This window comes from Orycteropus afer, unplaced genomic scaffold (genome assembly GCF_000298275.1).
Source record: "Orycteropus afer afer isolate SDZICR_OR568_19922 unplaced genomic scaffold, OryAfe1.0 scaffold00115, whole genome shotgun sequence".
Taxonomy (NCBI): domain Eukaryota; kingdom Metazoa; phylum Chordata; class Mammalia; order Tubulidentata; family Orycteropodidae; genus Orycteropus; species Orycteropus afer.
This window is the reverse complement of record NW_006921702.1, coordinates 4834541-4856349: the sequence shown is the minus strand read 5'-3', so window position 1 is coordinate 4856349 and position 21809 is coordinate 4834541. Positions and strand designations below refer to the sequence as shown.

At 43.4% G+C, this 21809-nt stretch overlaps 1 protein-coding gene across 1 annotated transcript in view; it reads left to right on the top strand.

Annotated features, from left to right (window-relative positions):
• Window positions 1-21809, top strand: part of GRB10 (growth factor receptor bound protein 10) — a 323919-nt gene that overhangs the window by 155897 nt on the left and 146213 nt on the right. Inside the window, exon 4 of the mRNA XM_007943956.2 lies at window positions 1231-1372. Coding sequence (XP_007942147.1) covers window positions 1231-1372 — 142 coding nt within the window. The remainder of the gene's footprint in view (window positions 1-1230; window positions 1373-21809) is intronic.

The window sequence follows — 21809 nt, the reverse complement described above, 5'->3', positions numbered from 1 at the left end:
TACTTTCAGCATTCTCCGCCAGCACCACAACTCAAAAGCATCAACTCTTCTTCGGTCTTCCTTATTCATTGTCCAACTCTGTGACCTAGCCCTGGGTAAATAGGGATAAGAGAGGTCTGTGTGGAGCAGCTCGGATCAGGATGGGCCAGGGAAGGGAAGCTACGATTTCCACGGGAATAGGTGGTGTGTGGAGTGGGATTTATTATCCACCGCACATTAAGTGTTGTTAGAGGTAGAAGATCTGAGTCTTCCTGGACTGGTTTGATACAGTTGCTACAGTGAACAGGGTTAGTGAAGGAGAACCCCGACAGTGCATTAGTGGGTCACTGATTGAGTCAAGTTGTAAAAACGTTTGTGTGAAATTACAGATCACATGAAGGGTCTATGTATATTTAAATGAGGAGAAGCACAGGAAGTACTAAGCCACGAAAAGGGTAGGCCTGATACTTACTGCCGCTTGTATTTACCCCTCTTTCCTTGGAATGGAGTGTACAGGCTTAGCCCACCATCAGCCTTCGCATGTGATGAATGACAGAGGCACCTTTTCCAGGGTCTCACCAGCAGTGACACCTGTGAAGGGAAGCATGGGGCAGTTATCATTGTTTTTGCTCTGACTTTGATCTTGATTTTTGCTTTTTCATAATTGTGTCTGCTTCTCTTTTTTCTGTGTATGGTTTGCACACTTATGTGACCAGTGGGTTTTGCATTCTTGGGAGGAGGGAAAAAAGAAAAAGATAATGTAGGATTCAGAATTGGTTCTCAGCAGTATTGACTAGACCACAGCAGGCAGCTCTTAGGTGACATAAACATGGTGTTTTGTCCTCTGAGGAGGACAGGTACATGAAGCATTTCTTTCGAGTTAATTTAGTATCAGCAAGGTTTTTGTATAAATGAACATCCATTCCACAATTCAAGTGAGGACAATGAAGCATCTTCTTGCCTTTCATTTCATTAGAAAAATGTTAATTTCAACATCATTGAAAATCATTGTTCTCATAGAAGTGCTCTCACAAAACCTCTTCATGCATCAAGTATTCATTTAACAAAACTCTGATGAGACATTTGGAGCAAATGCCATTACCTGTTGTGTGTTGTTTCAGATTTGAGTGCACACACAGTACTGCAAACAGAGTTATCCTTGTCCTATGGGATATTAGTGGAGGAGGGAATCTATACCTATGGGGTCTGAAGATTGCAGCGTTTCACAAGCAGTTTTCCCTTTCCTCCCAGGCGCCTTCAGGAAGAAGACCAGCAGTTTAGGACCTCGTCTCTGCCAGCAATCCCCAACCCCTTTCCTGAGCTCTGTGGTGCTGGCAGCTCTCCTGTGCTCTCACCAGGCTCCTTGCCTCCAGGCCAGTCTGTGGCTAAGCAGGTGAGTACTCCCTTGGCCTGAACGCTAGCTGCTTGGCTGTGGTACCTGCGTGGATGTGTTCACTAAGTGCTTTGGGGAGAAGGGAGGGACATTGAAGGGTCTTTTCTTTTAGTTCTTTTCTTGTTTAGCTGTTATATTTTTGCTTATAAGGCTTTTTTATTGGCCAAAATTCAAGTTACAAAGCCAGAGATTTATCTGTGTTTTAGAAAGAATCTTAAAATGATACAAAATAATTTCATGCTTAAAGCTTAATTTTCATTCTCTAAACTAATTTGCTACCAAATCATCTTCACTATCTGGACAAATGAGGTGTTAAAGCTCTGAACTCTTTCAGGCACCTGAACTTCATTACATTGTAGTTCAAGAGTTTCCATACTGTGACTTGATTTTGAATATGGTCTGCTCAAAGAGGAAGAATTTTTACTTCACCCAGAAGGTGGTAGTTAGTATTTTGTGCTATGAGGTAGCTATTATGCAATGATTATCCCCATGTGAGGAAACTCAGGCTCAGGGAGTTTAAGTAACTTGCCCAAAGTCAAATAGCCTGTGAGTCAACTTGCCAGGCTTCCAGGCAGAGAAGTGGGCTGGCAGCTCCTTCTTCCTGCTTGTCAGGGCCTGGTGCTATAACGGTTAAAGGCTCTGGAGGGAGCCCCAATTATGCCCCAGGGTGGGGTCTAAAAAAAACTCACCGCCGTCCAGTTAGATCTGACTCATAACGACCCTCCTGGGGTTTCCTAGGCAGTATCACTATGGAAGTAAATTGCCCAATCTTCTTTCCAAGGAGTGGCTGGTGGGTTTGAACCGCCAGCCTTCTGGTTAGCAGTCAAATGCCTTAGGCACTACACCACCAGAGCGCCTCAGGGTGGGGTAGTAGTGATAATAACAACATGTAATATTTATTGAGTGTTTCCTATGTGTAGCTCATTTATTCCTCAAAGCAACCCTGTGAGTTAGGTACAGATGTTATCTCCATTCTTCAACTGAGGAAACTGAGGCAAGCTATAACTGGTAGAGCTGAATGATAACCCAGTGCAAGTAGTAGAGCTAGAGATTGACTCAGTATAAATGGTAGAGCTGGGGGGGGGGGGGCTGGGTATAAGTGGTCAAATTGAGTGGTGACGTGGAATAGTGGTACAGCTAGGGAGTGACCCAGTATATGCTGTGGAACAGGGGAATGACCTGTCATGAGTAGGCGAGCTAGGGGTGACCCCAGTATCTTAGTTTCTTAGTGCTAGTATACTAGAAATACTATGAGTAGGTGGCTTTAATCAACACAGATTTATTATCTTACAGTTCAGGAGGCTGGAAGTCCAAATTCACAAGCTCTAGGGGAAGGTTCTGGGAAAAGGTCCTTGTCTCTTCAACCTCCATTCCTAGATTCCTTGGCAATCTTCATGTGGTAGCATCCATCTTCCTCAGTTTGTGCTCGCTGACTTCTGTGTCTGATCTGCTCTTTTCATATCTCAAAAGTGATTGGTTTAAGACATGCTCTACAATGAAATGGCCCCATTAACATAACAAAGAAACCCTATTCCCAAAAAGGATTACATCCAGAGGCGTATAAATGAGGATTTACAACACATAATTTTGGGGAAGCAATTCAGTCCATACCCTCAGTATATACGCTAGGGGTGAGGGTGACCTGTCATGAGTGGTATAGCTGGGGGGGTGACCATCACAAGATATCAGAGCCTGTGATCTTAGGAATTAAACTAATGTGCTTCCTGAGACCTTGACTTTCTCTTATATATACTACGAGAAAAGTTCAGACGTTTCTCTGCCTTTTCTGTTAGAGTCATTCTCTTCTCCTCCCTCCACATTTCAACCTGTGCTGTCAATCATGATATGCTAACAGTTCTTTTCTCTTCAAGAACTGTTACCTGCAGGTTCCGCCCTCTTAGGAGATAGACATTAATTCTAATATCTCCCCACTTCCCAGCATTGCTCCTGTCCTGACCTCATCCCAAAGCAGGTCGTATGGTAGCACTGTCAAAACTTAGAAGGTGAGGTCAGTGTCCCTTGTCATGGAGCCAGCACAAGCAGGGCCCTGGCACTGGTCACATGCTTGAGTACATCTTGGTTTTCTACCTCCCTGATGACCTTCCGCGTCAAAGAAGGATCTACACAAGCTGTCTGTGGACTTGTCACTGGGGTTGTTTACAAAGTTACCCTAAAATAAAACCATGAAAATATTATCTGGCCCTCTCAGCAGCAGGGAAAAAAACTGGCTTCCACCCCCATGCACTCTCTCTGACTTTGTAGGCACAACAAGGAAACCTTGAGATTTTACCTGCTGGTAGTTTTCTTGGGATCAGAGTCAGTTCTCCGTGATAACTTTGCTTTGGCATCTGAGTTTCTGTCAATTAAATGCTCAGACCTACAAGGGCAACCAAGAGCAAGATTATTCCACATAGAACTACCTGTAGAAAGTCATTGTTCTTTTTAATTTTATTTACCCTCTTGGTAGGCATTGGATTGTGTCCCCCCAACTATGGGTTATAAATCCAAACCCTTATACCTGTGGTTATAATCCTATTTGGGAATGGATTTTCTTTGTTAGGATAATTAGAAACTATTAGTGTAGATTATGTCTTCAGTCAGTCTCTCGACATTACCAAAAAAAAAAAAAAAAGCAAATTAAGCATAGAGAATTACAGGGAGAGTTGAAGAGAGAGAAATACTGCACCACAAGAAGATTGCCCGTGAACAAAAGCTCAAAAGACACAAGTACCTTCCTCCAGAACCCACAGAGAAAGCTGTCCCCTACACCCTGAATTTGGACTTCTAACTTCCTAAACTGTAAGAAAATAAGATTCTGTTTGTTAAAGTCACACACTTGTGGTATTTCTGTTATAGCAGCCCTAAATAACTAAGACACTGCTTAAAGGGTGTATTTCTTTATCTACACCCAATTCTGACTTTTGATCTCATGTAAAGTGTGTTGCTCACTGGTATTGCTGCTAATGATTGCCAAGCAATCTCTAGATAGCTCTGGAGACCTAGAGATCTAGGATAATACTGGGAGATGCTGGTGTGCAGAGAAGCCCTGGTGGCACAGTGGTTAAACACTTGACTACTAACTGAAAAGTTGGTGATTCAAACACACCAGCCTCTCTGTGGGAGAAAGATGTAGTACTCTGCTTCTGTAAAGGTTACAGCCTTGGAAACCCTATGGGGCTTTTCTACTCTATGAGTGGGAATCAACGCAAAGGCATTGGGTTCAGTGTGCAAAATAATAGTTTGAGCTCTGCTGCTTGCCTGAGGAAAGAGAAATAGGGTGTTCTTTTTCCTTTGTATCAAAGTCAGAGGGAATAACACTAGAACAGCAGCCAGTAAAGAGTACTGAAGTGGTATAAAAATAGCTGAAGTGTACTCCATGTATTGTGCCTGCATAAAGCTACCTCATGAACTAGGAAAAACTCAGTCAGCCCAGGAAAACAGGAAAGCATCATACATCTTTTGGAGGTATTAGAGACAGTGAAGGGGACAGAGCCTCTTTAATCAATCACATTGTGATCATTGGTAAGAGGATTCATGATGAAGAGCAGGAAACTATAAATAGATACCTAAGCATCTATGTCAAGGAAACATCATTCTTGCCCAAAGCCCTACGCTCAAGGAATTTAAGGTGATAGAGACAGAGACATGAGCTATCTAAACTGAAAGCAGAATGAAGGGTTTGGTAGCATAAGAGGTAACAGTGAGGTGCTGAAAGTAGTTACTTCTACCCAGAAGGATCAGGAAATCTTCCAGTGTCCTGCATGAGGGATCACAGAGCACCACCTGAGCAGTTTCCAAATTTGCCCTCATTGACTGACCACTTCACTCACAACCTCTCTGCCCTGCTTAGTGCTGTCATTCCAGCTAAGGATAATCATGGGGCTTGCGTGAGTCAATGCAGTCTTTGTGATAGGTGGAATCACTGTATTTTATCCAATCCCCAAGCTGGGAAAGAGTTAACCCAAGTGAAAAGGAACACCTCTGTCCTAGGATCAGATATCAGTGTGCTTGGACAGAAATGTGTGATGACCTGCTTTTCCCTTTCTGCCTGGCTAACCTCTGCCTGCTTTGCACTTGACCTCCTCAGACCTGCAAAGCTCTGCTTCCTCCCCTGGATCAGTGGTCCTGCCAGCCTCTCTCTGTGTTGTCCCTTGTATTAGATTGGGTTCTCTAGAGAAGCAAAACCAGTAAAGCTTATAGAGAGAGAGAGAAAAAAAAAATTATCTTAGGAAAATGGCTCACACACTTAACAGAAGCTGGCAAGTCCCAAGTTCTTGGATCAAACATCAAGCTGGAGGCTTTTCCCAACTCGTGCTCCTGCAGAAGCTGACAGTTTCAAGGTTGGCAGGCAGTATACTGGCTATTGACTCCAACGAATGACGAATCCAAGATCTCCAGGCCAAATGGTGGATTGTTCACTCACAGACAGTTGTAGGCAGCACAACAGAATCCCAATCCAGAGAAGAGTGTCTCTTTTCCCAGGATGTCCATAAATATACTAGAAGCAGGCGACACCCCTAGAGAAACTCCCTTTCAATGGACTGGCTGCTCAAAACATAAACATTTGATCCCATAATTGGAACAACCCACATCACAATTGCTTAAACCATACAGAATTATGGTACAGCCAAGTTGACACACAGCTCCAACTATCACAGTCCACCCCTTGTCAACTTGCAATTGTACACATCTTCTTAACCCTATATAATCTCTAAGTAAGGACAATTACAAAGTCATATTTGCTCCTAACATGATATGCTAACATGCATACAACTGAAATGCATTAACCTTATTTGCATTTCACAGTTCATAACAAAAGGAAACAAAAATACTTGATGCATATATACAGTGAAGAAATATAACAATCACAGTCCTCATTTCTGCAGCTGGTCACATGGTCGTAGCTGATATTCAGAACTGCCTTCTTCTACCACCTATTCTTTATTTTCCTTGCCCTCAGCAAGCACCTCAGCTGGTTGCGGTTCTTTGCCTGGTGGGGTGACCCAGACCTTCATTCCTGAAGGGTCTGGGCCATTAGCAATCATGTCAGAATTAGGTTGCTGTCATTTTCCATTGACTTTAATCACCAGGGTATGGTAGTACTAAGAGACGTCCTAAAGAATCTCCTGTATTCCAGACATATTCTTCTTTACCTTGATTATGTAATGTCAATCCAGTTTGCCCTTGGTAATCAGGATCTATCACACCAGATAGTACAGTAATGCCCATCGTTGTCTGTTGATCCAGAGGCATAAGGAAGCCAAAATGGCTGGGTGGCATTCTTAATTTCCAGTTCAATGCAATCAGTATTGTGTCTGCGGGTGGGCATCTTCCTCCTTTTGGGACTAAGATCTCCAGACCCACAGAGCATAGGGTAGCAGGGACAGGAAGCAAAAATTTTTTGAGTGGGTCCCTAGGGGTAATAGTGAGTGGTACCACTCCAGTTTCCATCCCTTGGTTCCTGGACCCATGAATCCTGGCTATTGGAGAAACAGCACCATATATTGCACACTGGGTTTAAAGCATATACAGCCTCCTGGAGAACATTGCCCCAGTCCTTCAAGATGTTGTCACCTAGCTGGCGCTGTAATTGTGTTTTCGGTAGGCCATTGCATTGTTCTGTCAAGCCAGCTTTTTCAGGATGATGGGGAACATGGTAAGACAAGTGAATTTAATGAGCATGGGCCCATTGCCGCACTTCGTTTGCTGTGAAGTGAGTCCCTTGATCTGAAGCAATGTTGTGTGGGATACCGCAGTGGTGGATAAGGCATTGTGTAAGTCCACAGATGGTAGTTTTGGCAGAAGCATTGCATGCAGGGAAGGTGAATCCATATCCAGAATAAGTATCTATTTCAATAAGAACAAAACGCTTTCCATGATGGAAGTGGTCCAGTGTAATCAACCTGCCACCATGTTGCTAGCTGATCACCCCAAGGAGTGGTTCCATATCGCAGATTCAGTGTTGGTCTCTGCTGCTGGCAGATTGGGCACTCAGCAGTGGCAGTAGCCAAATCAGCCTTGGTAAGTGTGAGTCCATGTTGCTCAGCCCATGCATAACCTCCATCCCTGCTACCATGGCCACTTTCCTCAAGAGCCCATTGAGCAATAACAGGAGTAGCTGGGGAAAAAGGACAGATGGTTTCCACTAACCGTGTCATCCTATCCACCTGATTATTAAAGTCCTCTGCCGAGGTCACCTTTTGGTGGGTATTCACATGAGACACAAATACCTTTACTCCTTTGGCCCATTCAGAAAGATCTATCCTCATACCTCTTCCCCATATATCCTTATCACCAATCTTCCAATCATGCTCCTTCCAAGTCCCAGATTATCCAGCTAAGCCATTAGCCACAGCCCATGAATCTGTATATAATCACACATCTGGCCATTTCTTATTCCATGCCAAGTGAACAGCCATATACATGGCTCAAAGTTATGCCCATTGGGAGGATTTCCCTTCACCACTGTCCTTTAAGGAAGTCCCAGAAAGGGGCTGTAGTGCCACTGCTGTCCACTTTGGAGTGGTGCCTGCATATCGCACAGAACCATCTGTAAAACAGGCACGAGTTTTCTCTTCCTCAGTCAACTGATCATAAGGAACTCCCCATGAGGCCATAGGTGCAGAGTGGAACAGGGAAGGTAATGTGACTGGAGTGGAGACGATAGGCATTTGGGCCACTTCCTCATGCAACTTACTTGTGCCTTCAGGCCCTGCTCAAGCCCAATCTCTGATATACCACTTCCATTTAATGATGGAGTGCTGCTGTGCACATCTAACTTTATGACTCTGTGGGTCATACAATGCCCAGTTCATGATGGGCAGCTCAGGCCTCATGGTCACTTAGTGGCCCATGGTTAGGCATTCAGTCTCTACGAAAGCCCAGTAACAAGCCAAAAGCTGTTTCTCAAAAGGAGAGAAGTTATCTGCAGAGGATGGCAGGGCTTTGCTCCAAAACCCCAAGGGGTCTGCGTTGTGATTCACCAATAGGGACCTGCCAAAGGCTCCAAACAGCATCTCTATCTACTACAGACACTTCAACCACCATTGAATCAGCCAGATCATATAGCCCAAGTGGCAGCCAGCCTGCATAGCAGCCTGAACCTGTTGCAGAGTCTTCTGTTTTTCTGGGCCCCATTCAAAACTAGCAGCTTTCTGAGTCACTTGATAAATAGGCTGCAGCAACACACCCAAATGAGGGAACATTGCTTCCAAAATCCAAAGAGTCCCCCCAGATGTTGTGCCTCCTTAGTTGTGGGGGAAGCCAGATACAATAACTTATTCTTCACTTTAATAGGAATATCTCAACATGCCCCACACCATTGGACCCCTCGAAATTTTACTGAGGTGGAAGGTGCCTGAATTTTCATTGGGTTAATTTCCCAACTTCTAGCATGCATATGTCTCACCAGTACGTCTAGAGTCATCGATACTTCTTCCTTACTAGGTCTAATCAGCATAATGTCATCAATATAATGGACCAGTGTGATATCTCATGGAAGGGAAAGGGGATCAAGATCCCTATGGACTAAATTATGACATAGTGCTGGGGAGTTGATATACCCCTGAGGAAGCACTGTGAAATATATTGTTGGCCTTACCAGCTAAGGCAAACTGCTTCTGATGGTCCTTTGAAATTTGATATCAAGAAAAAGGCATTGGCCAGATCAATAGCTGCATAGCACGTACCAGGATATGTACTAATTTGCTCAAGCAATGAAACCACATTAGGAACAGCAAGTGCAATTAGAGTCACCACATGATTAAGTTTATAATAATCTACTGTCATTCTCCTGGATCCATCTGTTTTTTGCAAAGGCCAAATAGGAGAATTAAGTGGGAATGTGGTGGGAATCACCCCCCTGCATCCTTCAAGTCCTTGATGGTGGCAGTAATCTCCATGACCCCTCCAGTGATGCGGTATTGCTTTTGGTTTACTATTTTTGTAGGTAAAGGCAGTTCTGATGGCTTCCATTTGGTTTTTACTACTATAATAGCCCTTAATCCACATGTCAGGGACCCAATGTGGGAATTCTGCAAATTGCTTAATATCTATTCCAATTATGCATTCTGGAACTGGGGAAATCACTACAGGATAGGTTTGGGGACCCACTGTGAGACAAAACTTAGCTAAGCCTCCATCAATAACTTGACCTCCATATGCCCCTACTCTGACTGATGGGCCACAACGACACCTTGGGTCTCCTGGAATTAGTGTCAGTCAGTTCAGAGCCAGTGTCCAGTAATCCCCAAAAAGTCTAGTTATTTCCTTTTCCCCAACAGTCACTCTTGTAAAAACCTCAGATCCCTTTGGGGAAGGCTAGGAGAAAGATTAACATAAATTTTTGGCAATGTAGTGGGGTCCTTCCTCAAAGGGACCTGGCCTCCTATTCTTTCAAGGGGTTGCGGGTCTGTAAACTGACTCAGGTCTGGGAATTGATTGAGAGGCCATGAATCTGTATTCTGGCGATTCAATCTAGGCTGCTGTTCATGTGACCTAGAATTCTTCTGTCTATACAGATTAAGTAAATATTTAGTAAGCTTCCCATGTATTTCACTACTAGGAACTCCATGCACAAGTAGCCAATGCCATAATTCCACACGAGTCAGACTATTCTGATTATTGTTCTGACTCTCTTGTCCATTATGGTAATCATGCCCACCTTGCCTTTGTCAATTAACTGCTGCCATTTGGCCCCTACTACCATGGGGTCCAATCAGCCCCATCATACTTAAGTGTCTTAGTTCAATTAGGGCAGTTCCCACTGTCACATCTGGCTTACATAAAATAGCAATCACAGCAGTCTTCAAGGATGCTGGAGCTCCCTTCACAAATTTATTCCTCACCATACTGGTGAATGGCATGTCTTCTGGACTCTCCATTTCTGACTCTAGGGGTCTAATCTGATAAATCCATTTTAACAGGCCCATTTCCCTAAGCCTCTGGATACCTTCTACATTATACCAAGGCAGGTGTGGTACTTCAACTTGACTTAAGGTAGGCCACTGCATAATCCATGCTTCATTAAGCCAACCAGTTAGGTCCTTTCCTAACCTCTCAAGCTGAAACATTGAATGAAGAATCCATACTTAGTGGGCCTAAATCAATAATCTCAGACTAATCCAATGTTACATTTCTTGCACCATTATCCTACACCCTCAGTAGCCATTCACATACATATTCTCCAGGTTTCTGTGTGTACATGTTAGCAAAATCAAGTAGGTCTTTTCAGGTGTAGTATACCACCTCCTCAGTCACATTTTGTATTTTTCACCTTTTGGGGCTCACTTGGATTTAACTTTAGTTATATGTCTAGCTGCAACAATGCGTGGTTGGGGCAGTTCCTGAGAACATTCGGCAATGTCTTCCATGGCCTCTGCCTCAGGCTGTGACGCAGCAGGAACAGCTGGGTTAATCCCATCAAACTGAGGTGGAGGGGAAGATGGTTTTACCTTAATCCCTTCAGATGGGAGGGATTCAACAGACTTTACAGGCTCCATGTATTAAAGTTGCCTCCTCACATCACCGATTGGCAGGGCCCTCTTTACTAATGGAGGCAAAGTCACCAGTGCCTTTATGATTAACAAATTGGAGAACCAATCCAGGAAGCCCATCCTTATGATTTGGATTCTCTAGAGAGACAAAACCAGTAAAGCTTAGAGAGAGAAAGAGAAATTTATCTTAGGAAAATGGCTCACACACTTACAGATGCTGGCAAGTCCCAAGTTCCTGGATCAAACATCAGGGTGGAGGCTTTTCCTGTCTTGTGCTCCTGCAGGGCCTGATGAACTCAAGGTTAGCAGGCAGTATACGGGCTGTTGCCTCCAAAGAATGATGAATCCAAGTTCTCCAGGCTGAATGATGGATTGTTCGCTCACAGACAGTTGTAGGCAGCACAGCAGAATCCCAATCCACAAAAGAGTGTCTTTTCCCAGGATGTCCATAAATATACTGGAAGCATGCCACACCCCTAGGGAAATTCCCTTTCGATGGAATGACTGCTCAAAACATATGTATCTGATCCCATCATCGATACAACCCACATCACAACTGCTTAAACCACACAGAATTGTGGTCCAGCCAAGTTGACACACAGCTCCAACTATGACAGCCCTGCTCCTGGCTCTATTTTATAATGAGGCTGGAGCTATGGTATCTGCCCAGGGCTTCTATATGAGCAATGCTGCAGGCTCTGACTTCTCTGGCTCCGCCCTGGTATGTTCCTTCCCCCAGCTGCGGCAACACCTGCCTGGGAGGAGAGGAGGCTGTAGCCCACTCCTCTTCTGCACTCCAATCCTTAGCCCTGAGGGGATACCCCAAGCCTGGTGTCAAGTTATAGCCAAGCTCTTGTACACACAAAGCCTGCAGGGCAGTGGAAATTCTAGGCCCTGTCCAGGAACCACAGCTTGATGGGATCAGCTGGTCCTAGATGCAGAGGGGCTGCTGGAGATCACAACATGCCTCTCCCTTCCCAGAGCTCATGTGATGACTGCTGAGGGAGCTGGTGAGTGCAAAGCCACACCATTAAGCGAGTCAGGAGTCCAGCTGCTGGCTACTCAGCAGTCTGGGTGGCTGTGGACAGACAGCAACCTCTTCCATCTTGGTCCTTTGATTCTTCGTGTGGGGCTTAGAGGTGAGGCTGGAGAGCAGGAATCTTAGTCACCTGTTCCCACTTGACCATCCAGAGTAGGAGTGGTGTGCTAGGAGCTTTTACTACTGCAGTTCTGTCCTCGCACAACCACTGATACCTGGCACTTCTCAGAGGCAATGACTATGTGGCTCCAATTTCTAAAATGAGTTCTCAAGTCCTGTTGTATATAGAAAATAAGTTTTAAAAATGTAAATGCTGGTGTCATTTTTCCCCCAAGGCATTTGACAGTGTTTTCTAATATTTTCTTGTCTTAAGATTCTCTAGGAAAACCTGTAAGATAAATATTAGTTCTAGAGAACCAGTAAGGTAGATGGATAGATAACTCACACACACAGTACCCAACAGAGAGATCTAGAGGAATTGGTTCATGTGATTGTAGGTTATAAGTAAAAAGTCCATAGGTCAGACAATACCCTGGACATTGTCTTGTGTCCTAGATTGGTAGGTCAGGCAGCAGGGGAGGGAAAGGAATTCTGGCAGAATGGCTATTTAGAGTCTGGAGGAAAAATCCTCTCTTAGGAAATGCCCAGTTTTGCTCTTGTGGCCTTCAGCTGATGGATGAAGCCCACCCACATTATGGAGGGTAATCTGCTTTGCTTAAGGCCAACTGATTTAAATGCTAGCTGTTTAGGGCAGGTGGGTGAGGTACTAGGTAAATGACTGAGAGGTAAATACCTCTCAGAAATGAAATATTTCTGTCTCAGGGCTCTGAAGCACAGCCTTCTTGTTGCCATTTTGCAATAACTTATCATGGCTGTGTAACCTCCGGTTTAAGTGCCCATGTGTCCAGCGTGTGCTGGCGCGGGGAGCAGGTATAAGTGCCTACGTGTCTTCCATAAGGGAGGCAGGGCTGGTGCGTTCTGGGCACAGCTCGTACTCAGCTCCAGTTGATTGTGGCCAGGAAAGAATGTGAGTCCATGGTACCACATCTGTTGATGGCTCAAGGGAAATCAGAATTCACACTTCAAAAATTTGAAATCCCTATATTTTGTGTCTGTTGAAAGATTTCAAAACCATCAAGTAGGCCAGCAAACACCCTTGCAAGTAGATGTTGACTTGCATGTATATCACTTGGTTTAGATGAATACATGAAGTTTGTAGCCCCTGTGTGACAAGATCATGTGTGGTTTATCATAGTTACCTATGTATGGCATAGTGCTTGTTACACAGGGTACTGAAAGATGGGTTATGGGATCTGAGATCCAAAGCAGCTCAACCTTTGCTAGAATGACGGTCCAAATCTAAAAAGGATTTCATTTTTCATAGGATTTAGAAGTGTTGTCTTACAAAGGTATCTAGAAAAGTCTCAAGTAAAAAACAAAGACATGTGGCTAGCTTGCTGTTTGTGAGACAGAAGGATAATATTGATTTAAGAATTCTGTTAGAGTCCAAGGTTCAGTATGGCTTTGCAGAAAAGCTGGTTTGACCTCTGTATACTAACAAAATTAGTTTTCTAGAAATTGATTGCTTTATTGTGTCATGTCTTTGATACTACTTTCCTGGACCTATAGCTCATGCCGGTGGAGGGAGCAGATAGTTCGAGGCCTGGGTAATAGAGAAAGGAGAAAATGGTTAAAGATGGCTTGGGGCACATGGCACACTGTTTCTTAACCACATACAGGTGAGAGGATTCTCCTATTCTCTTTGGATCCAAAGGATAAAACAAGGACCAGAGAGAGTTGCGGGGAGGTATATTTTGGCCCTTGTAAGGGACAAGTGCTACATGGAATGTGTAATGCTCCCCAACAGCCCAAGTTCTATCCCTGGGGTATCCCAGTGCTGTCTCGAACCTTAGTCCTCAGAGCTGCTTTTGCCACCTCCCTGGGCTGCTCTCTGTGTTTCCTGGTGTCAGCTTCCAAAGACAGGGTCGGAATCCTCTTCTTTTTGTTTTCTAACCCTCAGAGCAGGGGCATTGAGGAGGCACCTAAAGGAACCATGCTTTGTTAATGGAGGACTGAAAAGTTCATGACTCAGTGAGTGAACACTAATTATGGAGGGAATTGGTGACTTGGGCATTGGTTGGGCCAGATTTCTTTGAGGGTGTCTAGCTCATTTGTTGATACCAAAAAAAAAAAACCTACCACACTCAGTGCCATCGTGTCATTTCCAACTCATAGCCACCCCTCTTTGGGTTTCCCAGGCGGTTTATAAGACTCACCAAAGTACAGGGAGTAATAGATTCTCACCCCTTCAGGACAGACAAGGAATAGACTTTATAAAGTGTGCCAGACCCTGAGAGAGTCTCTCAGGAAGGAGATACATCATTTAACTCTCACAGCAATTTCAGTACCATGAAAGGAAGAAACTGTTCCCATGTGGGAAAACAGGCCCAGCAAGAGGAAATACCTTGGCCAGAGTCATAGAGCCAGTTAGAGGCAGAGCCAGAAAATGAAATTGGTGCTAGATGACTCCGACAACTGTGTGCTTTCTCTGCCACTCACTGTATTCCAGTTTAGAACCCAGAGGATTTTAGAGAAGACTCAGCTTGCTTGGGGATGAAGCCCATTCTGTAAGAGAGATGCTCATTCCAAAAGAGAGATGATGGGAGCTCAGCCCCATCATCAGTAGCCCTTCACTCAGCAGAGATTGGAGAATAGCCTAAGGGTTTGGAAAACTGTTATTCCGCTTGGGTAGAAGCTTCTTCTTGGCTTACCACTTCCTCAGTAATGATCATCAAGGAGAAAGCCTCTCTAAGAAGGGAGGACCCATGCTTTTAGCATTGATGGGGAACTTCCACTGCTGTCTCCAGTGCTACAGCCAAGAAAGAGGCTCAACTCTGGCCTGGACTTAGCTGAGAGGAACCAATGCTCACTCTGCTGGAATGGCAGCCTTGCGATGAGCAAGAGATTGGGGTGAGGTGAGACACATTCACTTTGCAACCGTTGGGAGTGATGAAGTAATAGTACCTGCTGCTGGTGTTTATTCACCATGATGAGTACAGTTCTTTGTGCTTCATATTCTATATCCAGTAGGATGTGTATGGCTGCAAGAAATGAAAAACTCAATTAGTTTTGATAGTAAACCAAACTAGTTCCTGTCAAGTTGACTTCAACTTATACAGAACTCCGTGTGTCAGAGTAGAATTACACTCCATAGGGTTTTCAGTGGCTGCTTTTTTTGGAGAGTTTCATTTTTCATAGGATTTAGAAGTGTTGTCTTACAAAGGTATCTAGAAAAGTCTCAAGTAAAAAACAAAGACATGTGGCTGGCTTGCTGTTTGTGAGACAGACGGATAATATTGATTTAAGAATTCTGTTAGAGTCCAAAGTTCAGTATGGCTTTGCAGAAAAGCTGGTTTGACCTCTGTATACCAACAAAAGTAGTTTTCTAGAAATTGATTACTTCACAGGCCAGGTCTTTCTCCCAAGGCATCTCTGGATGGACTCCAACCTCTAACCTTTCAGTTAGCGACTGAATATGTTAACCCTTTGTACACCCAGAAACTCCTTCCTTTGCTAATAAGGAAGTTTATTTTTACATAACAAAGTCAAAAGATCTGAGGCCCCAGGCATAGGCAGCCATGTTCTGTCCTATGGAACTTGTGTCCTGTCTCCCAGCTATAGCTGTTCAGGCTAGAGTGGGGCTTCAGTGCTGGCTAGAAAGCTAGGAAAGGTCTGGTCAAAAACTTAGAGACCAGCTAGAATGTTGAGTGGAAAAGAAAGACACTGAGCTCATGCTTGTGCAGCCACCTAGCAGCGTGTGAGTAGGGACTGTGGCATATGTGGCCAGCAAAAAACCCATCTTTTGAGAGGGCAGAAACTATAAGCAAGCAGAGAAGGCTGGCTTGTAAAGGAAGTGTATACAGAGATGCTGAAAGAGAGGCCAGCCTTGTGGCCCAGCAGAGTTGTGGAGAGGAAGAAGTGCAAGTAGTACTAACAGGACTATCTTTATTTCTAAATTTAAAACAAGTTGGAAAGGATGCATGGATACTTGGGATGGCTTTGTTAGGCTGCTTTTTTTTTTTTTTTTTTCCTGCCAGTGAAGATTTTCATGTACTACATTTCAACTTGTTAAAATTTTCCCACTTACAATTCAAACACAGTCATATATTTTAGCTCTATTATTAATAGGGAATAAACAGTGTCTGAACTATCAGCTCTGCTTATTTTGCTTAATTTTAAAAATTAATTTTCTAGAACTGAAGTAATTCCATTGTGTAAGGTTTAACACATTACCAAAATACACAGTTACCAAAACTGTGGCTCCTGAGGCTTACCAAATGTTCCACAATGTTAGACCATCTTTGGCAAGAAAAACTAGTCCTGGTTGGTGCATTCACTTTATTTTAGGAAATGTGTACAGTTGTGGATGACTCTGGCTTCCTCTTCTGCTGGATATCAGAGAGTCCACAGAATGCATGTAGCTTGAAATCACTTTCTTTTGGCCCTCTTATAGTCACTATCTATCCTAATGGCCTCATTCCAAACTCCAAACTTCAGCAAACTCTTACTGTTTTTGTTAACTGTGGTTTAGGTGGCCTCCAATTCCTGGTCATTCCACACTGGATGGAACAAAATCCTGCTAGTCCTGTACCATTTCCATGACTGGTTGGGGATCAGACCACTGTGATCCATGGTATTTTCACTGGCTGATTTTTAGAAATAGGTTGCCAGGCTTTTCTTCCTTCCTAGTCTTCATCTGGAAGCTCTACAGAAACCAATTCAACATCATAGAAACACATAAGCCTCCACTGACAGGTAAGTGGTGACTGTGCGTGAGGTACATTGGTCAGGAATCAAACCTGGGTCCCTAAATGGGAAGCAGGAATTTTACCATATTTGCAAGTGTCACATTTGCCTTTTCCTTTCAGAGATCATAAAAGTAGAATCTTGCCCTAACTCATGTTTCACCCAAAGTACCAGGGCATTTCTGAGAGAGGCACAGATTAGTGCATGATGGGAGCACATGCAGGTGTGAACCTTTGGAACAGTCATGGGGCTGGAACATGGCATGAGGTCAGAGAGAATAGAGCTTAGGGTACGGGCAGGGCAGTTGAGATGCTGCCTCTGATAGCAGTTGTTTATGACTCATTACCCACCATCCTTCAGACTGTCATCCCATCCTGTCCTTCCTCTTACTGCCTTGTTTCTAGTATGGATGAAGGCATGAGCTGCTGCCTTCTCACACACTCCTGCAAGCTTCCTTCTGCTCCCACTGTGTAATGATCCAGGGTCCGTTGCTGGAGCTCTTGTAGCCCATAGTCATGAGTACTGGGCTATGGCCTCCCTCTCCTCATGGCCTCTCTGTCCCTGACCTCTTCTCTCCTCCTGCTTTTCTGGTGGCCCATTAGCCCTTTTACCTCCTCTCTCCATTAGCCTGCTTACCTCCCACCCACAATTAGCATGTCACCCCCCCCTTGCTTCATTCTCCCTCTACCCTCTGAGGAAGTGGTCTATCCTATGAGTGGAGTCCCTGTACCAGTTGCTTCCATGGTTCTCACATCCCCGTGGTTGCTTCTTTGAGGTATCAGCTTAAATGTCTGTCCACTGTCGTCTCCATACAGCTGGCCCATTTCTACAAACCAAACTAAACTTGTGTCTTCCTGCTTGAGTCTTCCTCCTCCTCTTTATTCCTCTTCTGGAATTTGGTGAAGGAAGCTACCTTTAATGTCTGCCTCTTTTCTCTGAGCACCTACAGCCTGCCAGTCATCATGTAGTTTCCCCGGAGAACTTTTCTAGAGGTAGCATGTAAAATATCCTTGCTTGTTTGTTTGTTTTAAATTATTATACTGTGACAGTGGAACATTGAGTTCTTTCTGAAGGTGTTTATTCCACAAAGATTTTTCCACCATTTATTCATGTTGTTGTCAAAATACAGATAATACAACATTTGCCAGTTCACCATCATTCATGTGTTCAATTCATTGATACCAATCACGTCAATCATGATGTGTAACCATCACCATTATCCTTTGTCAGATTTTCCATCAAGGTAAACAGGAACTCAGTGCTCCCTAAACATTGACTCCCTTTTTCTCCCTCTCTCCCATCCTTTGTAACCACTAATAAACTTTGGTCTTTACATTTGCCTATTCCAGGTATCTAAATAAGATTATGTAATATGTGTCATTTTGTGGTGACTTATTTCATTTAGCATAATGCTTTCAAATTCATCCACGTTGAAGAATGCATCAAGACTTCATTAGTCTTACTGCCTGAGTAGTATCCTATTGTATGTATGTAATGTTTTGTTTATCTGTTCACCTATTGATGGGTATTTGGGTTGTTTTTACCTTTTGGCTACTGTGAATAGTGCTGTGATGAACACTGGTGTACATGTGTCTATTTGCTTCACTGTTTTAAAGTCATTAGATCTCTCTCCAGTGCTGGGTTGGAATTGTAGCTTCACCTCTCACATGTGATGCCATCTCTGTGAGCCTCAGCTCCTTCATCCTTCAAAAGAGGCTGGTGTTAATGATCCTGATCTCATAGCACAGTTGTGACCATTAAATGAGCTCCAGGCCTCACACACTATACACACAGGGACAATGTGGCTGCCGTTCCTCTTACTCTTAGCACTATACTCTCATCACTGTCCATTCAATGCTGGTGCTTGTTTGATCCTTGCATCATCTCCGTGTATTTAGAATAGTACTGCCCACCTGAGTCATGCTGTAAGGAACACAAAGCTCAAGAAGAGAAAGTAGCTTCCCCAGGGTCAGACAACTAATCTATCAAAAAGTAACACTTATAGACACAGGTCCCAAGGGTCCAAGGTACCAAATCCAATGTGCCCCAGCAACAGTCTAAATAAACAAATGCATCTCACTAAGCAGAAATTAGCATTCACATAACATTTTATCATTTATAAGAGGATACCTAAATTCACTAAACCAAGCAAGCAAAACCCACTAAGTGGATATATTCTACTCTTTGACGTTCTTTTTGTCATTGTGCTGTGCCACCGCTAAGGGACAGATATTCTCACATGCTGTGGTCCTGTAACCTGGGGACATTCTGTTCAGCACCTGTTGCACTGATGGTCCTCTGGGGGCAGTCCTGTGTCTGGCAGGCTCTGAGGCTAGGATGTGTATGTTGTAGAGTCTGCCTTCGAGGAATCATAGTCTGATAGGGGAGAGAGACATGTGAACAAACTAAGTATCCCACAGCTGATGAGCTCAGCACTGGTAATGTGTGCAGGGACAGAGAAGCCCAGAGAGACTGCAAGGATCCCTGTGTCATGTACTGGGAAGTTTTGGGGGCTGCTCTGGCTGTGACCTTTGTGTGTCAACCTTTTGGTAATACGGCTGCTGCAGGATGTTCCTGTCTGAGGGGTTGCTTGGCTGAGCTTCTCTCTCCATCCCCAACTTGAGTTATTCATAATGGAATGATGTGTATTGGTTTCTATCAGTGTCTAGTCTTCCTTTTCTCATTGAGTTGGCTGAGCACTCCACACCGGCATCCCTCACAGTGTGCTTGTTGTAATCCAACCTGCTTGAATTGTGAGGAAAAAATATATGGGTTCAATATGTTTGGAGAATTTTGCATTGTCTTCTTGGAAATCCACATTTCACGCTGGTTTAAAGGGATCTGAAAAATCCTAAAGGGAAGACCACCTGTTTAACTCTAGTAAACTTTGAGTTCCTCAGATGTTTTTGATCACTGACTCCACTTTGGGAAAGGGTTCTAAATTTTTTATGATCAGTTTCTAAAATAGTGAGCACTTTCCCTTCCTTTTTCAAATTTTTCTGGCAATATTGCTAAAGCTGTACTATCCCAGAGCCTTCTGAGAATCCTTTTTCAAAGCCCCGACGTGACATGTCATCATATTCTATGTTTGTACATGAATCGTGATGCAATTGAAACAGGGAGCCGTGACCTGGAGCAGGGCACTTGTTTATTAGCTAAATGTGAAACAGGAAATCATCTCAGCCATCTCATGTGAAATCCCAGCCACTTGTGTTTCTCTGGACTATAAATATCTTTTTAAATATAAATTCTCTAAATTTGGGGGCACTAAAACCAACCCTTCATTACAACATCAAGTATCTTTGGCTATCTATAGCTGTCAGGAGCACTGAAGAAGTGAGCGCTTAGTCTGCCTTTGTCTTTTACAGGAGGAATCACTATACTTTTGTCAGAAATCTAAGCCTGTGACTCACCCACATGCAGGTGTATATGAGCAGGATCTTGCTGCAGAGACAAAAGTCATGCACACAGTTACTAGGAATCTGTGGGAGATGGTTTCAGAGAGAGATGCACATTTGCTTGGAACAAGAAGTAGTTTTCCTTGGCAAACTAATGTACTGTTTCTTGCTGCTGCTTTAACTTTAAATTTCATCAGGAAAAGTAAAAAGGAGATAAATTCTTCTTGTTTATCTACATGATGACTTTTGTGTTAAATTACTATGATTAAACACACTCCCATTTTGTGTGTGTGTTTTTGAAACCACGGGTCATCAGATATACAAGAAGTGTGTTACACCAACTGAACATGGATTCATTGGCTCTGAACTTTATAGCTGTTAACACTTACGGGGGTACTTTTGTTCTATCATGGCATGGTTAAAGGGTTTTATGAAGTTATAAGATTGAAAAGTGTTTGTCTAGAGGCTCTTGGGTCTTGGTTGAGGAAGTGTCATACTGTGACCATTTTTGCCATTCTTCTTGATTGTTACCTCAAAGCCTTTTCAGTATTTTGGAGAGCATCAATCGGAACTTGGAATCCTTGGGTGGTATAAATGATTAATTGACTCACCTACTAACTGAAAGTTTGGTAGTTAATGTCCACCCGAGTTGCCTCGTAAGAAAGGCCTTGTGATCTACTTCTCAAAAATCAGCCATTGAAAACCCTCTGTAGCACAGTTCTCCCTCAACACACGTGGGGTTGCCATGAGTTGGAGTCAACCCCATGGCAACTGGTTTAATCAGAACCTTAAAAAACTATTATCTTATAATGTTGTCTTTCAGCTGGTTCTCTCTTACCTGCCCTGCCTTAATGGCACAACCCCATCCCTCATCGTGATGCCAGCAATCACTGCCTGGATTCTGGCCCTCTCTTTTCCTGTACACGATTTCTTCTTTTCTTGGTTCTCATCTCACTCTCTAAACCAGCATGAAGGAAAACCTATTTAAGTAATTTTTTTTTTTTTTTTTAATTCACTTGACGAAATCAGCTGAGGAGTTTTGAGTGGGCTAAGAAGAAAATTTGATAAACATCCTCCCACATTCCTTCCGCTCACGGCCCCTGATGCCAAGTCTGTATTTCTAGGAAACACATACAGACCTCAACCTCATTTGCAAAGTTATAGCAATGACTTTCAGGGTTTATCTTTTACCTTACCCAAAAATAATTTTGTCATTATAATTCCACAGAAGAGATTCTGTTGAATCATAGCAGTTGTTTCTACTCTATTTATAGAATTCGAGAGTCCTGAGATTCATTGATATGAGGAAAACCAGGAAAGATATAAATGGAAATGTCATATAAAACACATTACTTTGCTTTTGTTCGTACAGAGCACTTCTATTCATGCAGTTCTGGTCTGTCATGAATTTTCTGGAAGGTGAGGTATGTGTTAGTGATGGCCTTCCCAAAACCTGTAAAAATGAGCACTTCTTGAGGAAGGGGAAAGCAATATCATTTGGCTTTTTACTTAGTATTGGAATATTGGTATATCAGCTTTGACCACAAATGAATAATTGTGCTATTAACACTTTTTTTTTTTTTTTAATTAGGATTTGGGTGAAGATTTACAGAGCAAATTCACTTTTCATATAGCAGTTCACATATACTTTGTCTCATGTCATTGACCAAAATTTACAATGCAGCAGCTCCCCTCCCACT